The 9,614-nt window shown below is 42.5% G+C and overlaps 1 protein-coding gene across 2 annotated transcripts in view; it reads right to left on the bottom strand.

Annotated features, from left to right (window-relative positions):
- Window positions 1–315: 315 nt before the first annotated feature.
- The window catches only part of adipor2 (adiponectin receptor 2), a 37,350-nt gene continuing 28,051 nt past the window's right edge, over window positions 316–9,614 (bottom strand). For both annotated transcript variants that reach the window (XM_071909653.2, XM_078281869.1), the window contains exons 3-8: window positions 6,172–6,366; window positions 4,142–4,313; window positions 2,956–3,142; window positions 2,061–2,248; window positions 1,532–1,725; window positions 316–1,076 (exon numbers count right to left, since the gene is read on the bottom strand). In XM_071909653.2, coding sequence (XP_071765754.1) covers window positions 948–1,076; window positions 1,532–1,725; window positions 2,061–2,248; window positions 2,956–3,142; window positions 4,142–4,313; window positions 6,172–6,366 — 1,065 coding nt within the window. In that variant the 3' untranslated portion in view covers window positions 316–947. The remainder of the gene's footprint in view (window positions 1,077–1,531; window positions 1,726–2,060; window positions 2,249–2,955; window positions 3,143–4,141; window positions 4,314–6,171; window positions 6,367–9,614) is intronic.

The raw sequence follows: 9,614 nt of genomic DNA, 5'->3' as shown, positions 1-9,614 counted from the left end.
CACCTCACAGCTAGAACAACTAGTTTGGGCAAAATGTTTGTTTCATCTCTGCTTTCTCCTCTCACATCTCCTCCTCATCTGTAAATGGACTTATCCATCTATCTTATTTATTTATTTATTTACTTATTCAGTATCTCACCATCATCTTGTAACATTACTTTTTTTTTTGTTCTTTTTTTCATAGATATTTCATACAAATCTATATAACCCAAAATTTAGAAATCTTATTTACATGGAAAAAGTGTTCTTTTTAACTTTTAAAAGCGGCTTTATACCCCCCTCCCTCCCCCAGTCCCATGTCCCCCCCTACAACCCTCATCATCATGGAAGAAAAACAAAAACATTTTCCACTCATGACACTGTTTTTTCTTTTTTTTTTTTTTCTTTTTGAATGCTCTAAAATGTTACTTGGAAAACAGCATTCAGCAAAAAAAAAAAACACCCCAAATTGCCTGTCTGTCTTTTTTTTTTATGCCACAATTATGCCGCCTCTTAAAATCAAACCATGAAAACTCTTCATTTTTGAACTCAAAAAAGAAGAAGAAGAAGAAGAAGAAAAAAATCATAATTAGAGATACTTCAGGAAAGAGAAGTCTCAAAAAACGATTTCAAAACACGCCGTCTTGGAAGTGGTTTTATAATCGAAGCGACAGAGCCAGAGGAAGGGGGGATGGACAGCCAGACAGACGGAGGGAAAGAAAGAGAACAAAAAACCCTCGTCGGTCGTTTTTAATGGCGCCCCCTAGGAGGTCGTCCTGGGTTTTACGCACACAGACACACACTGGACAAGCCACTTCGGTCTTCGCTTGGGGGAGAGCGTGTGTTCTTCCGTGTCTTAGTTTGTGTGTGGGGTTGTTTGTGTGTTATGTGTGTAATTCTGTGCATATTTGAATCAGCGCCTCCCCCTAGTGTGTGTGTGTGGGAGCGTGTGTGTATGAGTGTGTGTGTTAGAGTGCGCCCTCCTCGGCGCAGCCCGCTCCGGCCGTGTAGCGGAACTCCTGCAGGTTGGAGACGCCGTGGAAATGAACGAAAGCCCCGGCCACAACCAAGATGTGGAACAACTGGTGGGAATGGAACTGAGGAGAGAGAGAGAGAGAGAGAGAGAGAGAGAGAGAGTTAGTAAATAAGTGTGTTTGTGTGTGTAAGAGAGAGAGAGAGATAAAGTAAGAAAATAGCTGCACTGAGGAAAGTATGGTGGAGAGAAATAGTAAGATGTGTATTTCTTCCTTCCTATCAGTTTATTTGTATGTGTATGTCTGTCTGTCTTCCTTTTTTCTTTCTTCCTATCAATTTATTTGTTTGTGTGACTGTCTTTGTCTTCCTTTTTTCTTCCTTCACAAGAATTAATTTGTCTGTTGGTCTGTCTTTCTTTCTATCTATTAATCTATGTTTGTGTGTGTCTGTCTGTCTTTCTTCTCATGCATTTGTATGTGTGCATGTGTCTGTGTGTGTATATGTGTAGGTAGATGTGTGTGTGTGTGTGTGTGTGTGTGTGTGTGTGTGTGTGTGTGTGTGTGTGTTGGACACCTACCCAGATGTCACACTTGCCGGGGAAGAACCTCTCGGGGATGCGGGCGGCGTACAGACAGGCTCCGGTGATGTAGAGCGTCGCCATGAGCAGCAGCCAGCCCATCTGACCGATGGTGGTCGCTCTGATCAGACCCTCGCTGATGACGAAGTGCAGCGTGGGAACCACACCGCTCAGACCCAGACCCACAAACACACCTGGAGAGAGAGAGGGAGGGAGAGAGAGAGAGAGAGAGAGAGAGAGAGAGAGAGAGAGAGAGAGAGAGAGAGAGAGAGAGAGAGAGAGAGAGAGAGAGAGAGAGAGAGAGAGAGAGAGAGAGAGAGAGAGAGAGAGAGAGAGAGTGAATACTTTAAGTGAAACAAGGCAACAGTAACAAGATATCTGCAGGTTTCAGAAAGTCAAATTTAAAACTTTTTAATACTACATGGAATTGAATTGAATAACAACTGAAAAAGCCTATTTGTGACACTCTCTCTCTGTTACACACACACACACACACACACACACACACTCCTGCAGTGCGTCCCTGTACCTGCTCTGACTCCTCTGTACTGCGGCGTGGCGAAGAAGTCGCACTGGGAGACGAAGATGGCCGCCAGTCCCAGTATGCACACCACTATCAGGTAGATGAAGCAGGGCTGAGGGGAGCAGTAGAAGGAGTAGTAGAGCCAGGGGACGAACGAGCCCATGATCAGGAAGGCTATCCCGCTGTAGTCCAGCCTGTCCACAGACACACAGAGACGGGTTAGAGGATTATAGTCACAGGAGGACAGGACACATTGTTGAGAGGTGCAGTGAAAAGACTAACTCATACCTTGGGAGTCAATATCACAACAATAAAAATGTACCTATTATGTAAAAATATAAATGTAAATATGTGAGAAACTCAATTATCGTGGAGCTTGGGCAATATTGTCCTCTACTTCCATGCCAAAGAAGCATGTTAAGCAATAAAGCACATTGTACTGAAACAAATGAACCATGCCAGACTAATAACTGTATATATAAGCTTGATGGAGCACTTCAAATCTAAGTATAGTAATAATAATATAACAAAAGAACACAGAACACCAGTTAACAATAAAAACAAGCAAAAAATGAGCAGAAATAAATAACAATAAAAGAGAAGACGATAGTGATCGATCTAGACACAAAAACTGAGTGAAAGCAAGTTTATAAAAGTATTTTGTTAAGAGTGATTTAAAAGATAACACTTAATCTCCATTGTCTTTACATATTTTTAGCGATGGGTCTAAAGTTTATATGACTTTAAAACTTACTTACAAATGACCCAAGACATCCTTTCAAAAGGGGCAGAGTGTGTCAGTTTATCTACGTATAAATACACAGAGTACCTGACTGTGTGTGTGTGTGTGTGTGTGTGTGTGTGTGTGCATGCATGCATATGTCCATCCATGTCATCTTACTTGGAAAAGACTCTGGACACGCCCTCAGAGTGGCAGTAGACTGTGTGGAAGAGCCAGGAGAAGGAGAGGCAGAGAATGGCTCCCAGGAAAAACATCCCGATCACCACTTTCTCCTGAACCGGAGCCACGAACGACATGTTGGGCCTGAACATGTACATCAGACCCAGACAGAGGAAGAACAGACAGCCTGGGGGAGAGAGGGAGGGGGAGAGAGGAGAGAGAGAGAGAGAGAGAGAGAGAGAGAGAGAGAGAGAGAGAGAGAGAGAGAGAGAGAGAGAGAGAGAGAGAGAGAGAGAGAGAGAGGACAGAGGGAGAATGAAATTGACATTAATAAAGAAAAACAAGGCAACAGTAAATGCAGTCAGTAACAAATACATCACCTTAATTTAATTGTAGCCCCTTTGGACCAATCAGTGTAATTTCTAAAATGCTGGAGTGCAGTAATGAGATGCATCATTTCTCCAAGTTCCATCAAAATCCAATCAGTGGCATCTGAGATAGTTTGTGCGACGAACAAACAAACAAATAGGAGACCAATAGTCCCAAATAGACAAATAGCCTCAACAGTATTAACCTCCACTGAACTCACACACACACACACTTTGGTGCAGTGTCCCTCTTAAACCACTAGGTGGGAGCAGAGCAGAGTAAACCAATCAGAAACTGCTTCCCAAACCATCTGAAACTAAACTGACTCTTGATCAGTGATAGAAGAGAAATGCTGCTTTGGCTTGAACTAAGTGTCGAGAGGTGAGAGCTTCTATTTCAAACGGGATGGAGACCAAAATTGGCAAAAAAGTAAACCCAACAAATTCCAAGGCGCTCACCCAAACTCAAAAATAACGCCCTGGAATTTGTTGGATTACGTTTGAAGGAGCTCTTTGTCTCCTTGCACAACCCTCCGGCTCAGCTGTTGACACAGCAATGCTTATAAAAGCTAATCGGCCTGATTTTGCCGTCTGCCAGTCTGACATTTTGCATAAGAATTTGTTATCCGACCCCGCCTGGTTAAATACGAAAAACAAGAACGGATAGATAAATACATTAGAGAAACAGACACACAGATAGACTTAAATAGAGAAGCAAAAATCACGCTAGTCACTTTATCACCTCATTCAAATATCCAACACTCATCCCAGTCCTAGCTGTAACTTGTTTCACTTGTGTGTGTGTGTGTGTGTCATACCTAGCAGGTGTGTCCAGATGTTTCCCGTCTCTGTGTGGATTCTGAAGATGCTCTTGAAGCAGGCGCGGAACGACGGCATCGGTGGCCTGTGGCCGTGAAGCAGGAAGTCGTTGTCCTTCAGCCAATCAGGGAGCACGTCGTGGGGGATGACGCGCCACCGGCCCTCCCACACCTGATTGGTTGACGAAGGCACACGGGAAGAGGGCGAGGTGTTAGAGCAACATCACATTCTAGTCTCTCGTCATCTGACTAAGAGCTTTTCCCGGTTGTTGTAAACAGGATGTGGTGTTTGCATGAATACTAGAGGATAGTCAGTAATAATCTGAATGTTAGTGTGAACATAAAATGAATCCATTCAATCCATGAGAAGAATTATAAAGCTAATTTCTCTTTAATGAGCCTATGTTGGAATATTGTTACTCTTTTGAATTTGTTAAGTCCAGCTCCAACTTTCTAAATTTCAGCATTAATTTCCCTTAACTCTTCCCACTAAATAGTTTCACAGTGAAGAAAACAACTTAAATCTGTAAACTAGGTCAACATCATCAACAAATTGTTTATGTGAGAAGCAGCAGGTCAAGGGTATTTATAAAAACGAGACAGGAGAAGATACAGCAGGTTGTGTATCCTACTGACCCAGTGTCCCGGGAACAGGAGCCCTGTGTGTGTGTGTGTGTGTGTGTGTGTGTGTGTGTGAGTGAGTGAGTGAGTGAGTGAGTGAGTGAGTGAGTGAGAGAGAGAGAGAGAGAGAGAGAGAGAGCGAGAGAGCGTGAGAGAGCAGTACAGTATGTGTCCATGTGTGCATGTGTGTGTGTATGTATTGTAGGTGTCAAATTGACGCTATTGGGGTCAAGTGGTGTAAATAAATAAAGCGAAGTCCGATACGACTCATACCCTTGATGGAGAGAGAGAGAGACAGGGGGTGAAGAAAGGGGGGGGAGATATGCAGAAAGAGAGAAGTGTGAGATGGATAGAGTGGAGACAGAGAGAGAGAGAGAGAGAGAGAGAGAGAGAGAGAGAGAGAATCTGTTGACAGTGTCTCTCCAGTGATTAATTTCCCTAATTTGCAACCTGCTGGCTGCAATCTCAGCAGACTGAGTGTGTGTGTGTGTGTGTGTGTGTGTGTGTGTGTGTGTGAACATTATTTCAAGTTGGCGTACTCTGACTTCATATCAGTCCAAATTCCAATGGTGTCACCTTACAAGCAGTCGTTCTACCTCTTCACTTCTGCTCACTTGTTCATTTTCATTTCAAAACATCTGCACAAAGTTGATCAAACCTGCACAACACAAGCTGCCTTTTCACCATTTGTTGCGAAAAAACAAAACAAAAACAAAGACCTGACTGAGGCCCATTTTGGATCTAAACATCTGGGAGTTTCTGGCAATATAAATGATGAAAAGGAAGCCATTACTGTTATGGCTTTATAAACTTTGTGCTGATTCACGCTGAGCTGATTTTTCCCCATGTATTTAGGACATTTCACAACGGAGTATCAACAGTTTGGCTTGTGCCCACAGTCATGAAACATGTTCTGCATAAGGGCCACGGTGTTAGATACCAAATACAACAAGAAAAGATGAAAATGAAAAACCTGAGAATATGAGGTTTGTACAGTAACAGGGTGCTTACAATATTCCATTTTTATTGTGTCTTTTTATTGTTTTTAGTGTCTTCTTTTATGTGTTTTATTGAGTGTTGTTGTTGTAAATCGTCTCTGTAATCTAAACTTCCCTCTTGGGGCAATACATTTTTCAAATGAATTGAATGGACGGTTGAATTAAAGGTGAACCAATAAGTGTACACAGATAAGTTAAGAGGAAGTATTTGGTAAAAATCTGATACAGTGAGGGGAAGTCGGAGAGACGGGGAACAAGACTCTCACTTCAGCTTTTGTCTAAAATATGTTATTTAAGGGGATATCCATTTTACCATTAGAACATAACAACATATCTGTACATGCACCTGTGTGTGTGTTGTTTGTGTGTGTTGTTTGTGTGTGTGTGTGTGTGTGTGTGTGTGTTCTCCACCTTGTGTACGAACTCTTCCATCCTCTCCATGGCATGGTGAGCCTGCAGCAGCGGAGTCATTCCCATGAAACCTTCGTCGCTGCTCCTCTCCTCCTCCTCTTCCTCCTCCTCCTTCTCATCCTGCTCTCCTCCTTCTCTCCCTCCTCCGTCCTTTTCATTTTTTCTTCTCCTCGTCTCATCGCACTCTGGGACGTTCTGAAAAGAAAAAAAAAAAAATGCCCGCACAGTTAGGAAACAGGGAGTTGAGAGGACCGGTTGTCTTTTGACATCCAGGATGTTTTCTCTTCTGAAAAAAATAAAAATCCAATAACATAAAACTCTGATTCTCTGACAGGCAAACTTTCAGGGTTCATTTTTTTTTTGGCATTTCTGCTTTATTAGATAGCATGGAGTGGAAAGACAGAGGGGATGACATTTGATTTGAACCTGCTGTGAGTACAAGGTATGTGCCTCAGAAGTGTGTGATACTTAATTGATCCCAAATAAGAAATTCTCGTTTCTCTTCCCCCCCTTCAACTCCCATAATCCTCTTCTCGTATGCAAATGAGATTCTTCTAGGTTCGTCACTGATTCGATTGCATGATCTGCCATACAGTAATGATTGACGACATACAAACCTGAACCTTTTTATAACTGTAAGAAAACATACTCTGGAATTATCATCATAAATCAAAATGCTGTATAGTGATTTATGCATGTATGTAATATGATAGAAGCTTTGTTTGCTAGCAGTTCAGTTGCTAACATTAACTAGTAGTATCCTGACATTACTGTCTTCTCCATAGAAATGCTGAAGGCAGCTGTTTTTTCCACAGGATTCTGAACTACAGTACAGTCAACAGGGAGGAATGGCCTTTGGATGTCTGTCTGATGCACTAAGCATATTTAAACAGCGGGGCAAGGTAGAGTGTTTCAGCCGGAGGACTCGGGTTCAAAACCCCGTGACAGCAAGTATCCTCAGTAACTGTATCCTGGTGCCTGGTGCCTGGTGCCTGGTGATGGATCAGGCGACTGAGGCTCATACAGCACCAGGTACTATATCGTGGGTTTGAATTTTCATTATGACCTTTGTCACATGTCAGCCCCTCTCTCTCCCATCTTTCCTGTCACTCTCCAGAATATACTAATAGAGTATACAAATACTAGAGAGTTTAAAAATAATAGAGTATACAAATACTAGAGAGTTTAAAAATAAAAGAGTATACAAATACTAGAGAGTTTAAAAATAATAGAGTATACAAATACTAGAGAGTAGAGGGTATACTAATACTGCTAAGATGCCTTAGAATGTCTTAAAGAGTGTTAATTTAACTTATAAATGTTAACCAAGTGAGAAACTTAAAATTGGAACACACGGTTAGTAGGAAAAAAGCCAATGGTCAGCATAGGGTCACACACACACACACACAGACACACACACACGCACACACACGCACACAGACAGGGAGGTAATTAATATAATATTGATTGGGAGGACTCTAGTCAGGTTAGCAGCATAACTAGCAAGCAGATTCATACATATGCATGATATTTTAAGAAAATAGTTAATTAATGAATAAACAGATGTATAGATGTATAGATGTATACATCTGTGTGTGTGTGTGTGTGTGTGTGTTCAATCTACCACAATAGCTGTCACAGCTGGGGAATGGGGGACAGAATTAATATGGCTACCACTTAGCGGTAAATACACAGTCATTCATCATTACTCTCTCTCTCTCTCATCTCTCTCTCTCTCACACACACACACACACACACACACACACAGCCTCTCAGATAAATGCATACACACACACACTCAAGCACAAACTGACACTAAACAGTGATCTTGTGTGTGGATTCGTGTGTACAAAATTGATGATGCTTAGGGCCACACGTGCATAAAAATGTGAAGACAAACGCATTCACACACACACACACACACACACAAAATAACAAAGGGATAGCCTAACTGAAGTGGGTTTTTTTTCTTGCTGGTACCTTCTATGGCACAGAGCTTGAACTAATAACTATAACACATACAGTACACACACAATCTCTGCACATATAGTGTATCTGTCTCTCTCTCACAAACACACACACACACACACACACACACACACACACACAGGTCATGTTCTGCTGTGAGGAAGTGATTAGAAAAGATGTGCCTTCTGTTCATTTTACTACACCACGGGAGAGAGGGAGAAAGAGGGGAGGGGGGTGAGATTGAGGAAGAAAAGAGAGAGAAACAAGAGTGAGAAAATGAGAAAAGAGCAGCTAGACAGAGATAGACATGAGAAAAAAAAACAGAACAGGAGATAGAGAGAGAGAGAGAGAGAGAGAGAGAGAGAGAGAGAGAGAGAGAGAGAGAGAGAGAGAGAGAGAGGGAGAGAGAGAAAGCGAGAGAGACAAAGAGAGAGAGAGAGAAGTCATGTTGTATCTATAATGCATGACTAACCCATTTCTTAGACCCACCAGCAAAATACACTCCAACAAGGCCCCTATGTGTGTGTGTGTGTGTGTGTGTGTGTGTGTGTGTGTGTGTGAGTGCGTGCGTGTGTGCGTGTATGTGTGTGTGTGTGTGTGTGTGTGTGTGTGTGTGTGTGTGTGTGTATCTTCTGTAGACATGTCTGTGTCCCATGCATTCAAAGTCTGTTGCTGGTCAACACTTTCAGATTGTTAAAGTCTTGCATCTGTCTGTATTCCTTCATTTATTCACTCATTCATTCTGCTTGTCTATGTAGTATGAGCTTAATCATGCATGAGGGCATATCTGAGTCTGCTGTGTATTGCTGGTAAGTGGTAAGAAGGACACACACACACACACACACACAGACACACACAGTTTCAGTCACACCTGGAGGCAAGCAAATGCAAAACTGTAAAACTGCACGCTCATTAATCCATTGCGAGTTGCAAAGCAGAGATAAAGAATACACACACCATTCTGTGTGTGTGTGTGTGTGTGTGTGTATGCGTGTATGTGTGTGTGTGTGTGTGTGTGTGAGAGAGAGTCTGTGTGTGTTACATATGAGTGATTGAGTATACTATGTGAGTAGGGGGTATTTGGGTGACTGCCAAGTACTCACGTGTGCTCTGCAGTCTTTGTGTTTGTGTGTGTGTGTGTGTGTGTGTGTGTGTGTGTGCGTGTGTGTGTGTGTGTCTGTTGCCCAGCACAAAAACATTTGGTCAGGAACAGCCCCTCTTGTGTGTGTGTGTGTGTGTGTGTGTGTGTGTGTGTGTGTGTAAGTAAGTATGGGGTCTGTGGGAGTGGGTTTAAGTCCAGATGTTGCGAGTCTCTGTGTGGATTCTGAGGATATTCTTGGAAGAGTGTGAATCTATGTGTGTGCGTGTGTGTGTGTGTGTTGGTGTGTCTGTGTGTGTGTGTATTGGTATGTAGGGTGTGTGTGAGTGTGTGTGGTGGTGCGTGTGTGTGCTACGCACTGCAGACTTCTTTATAA

The sequence above is a fragment of the Centroberyx gerrardi genome, chromosome 24, assembly GCF_048128805.1.
Source record: "Centroberyx gerrardi isolate f3 chromosome 24, fCenGer3.hap1.cur.20231027, whole genome shotgun sequence".
NCBI classification, from domain to species: domain Eukaryota; kingdom Metazoa; phylum Chordata; class Actinopteri; order Beryciformes; family Berycidae; genus Centroberyx; species Centroberyx gerrardi.
This window is presented reverse-complemented; position numbering and strand designations above follow the sequence as displayed.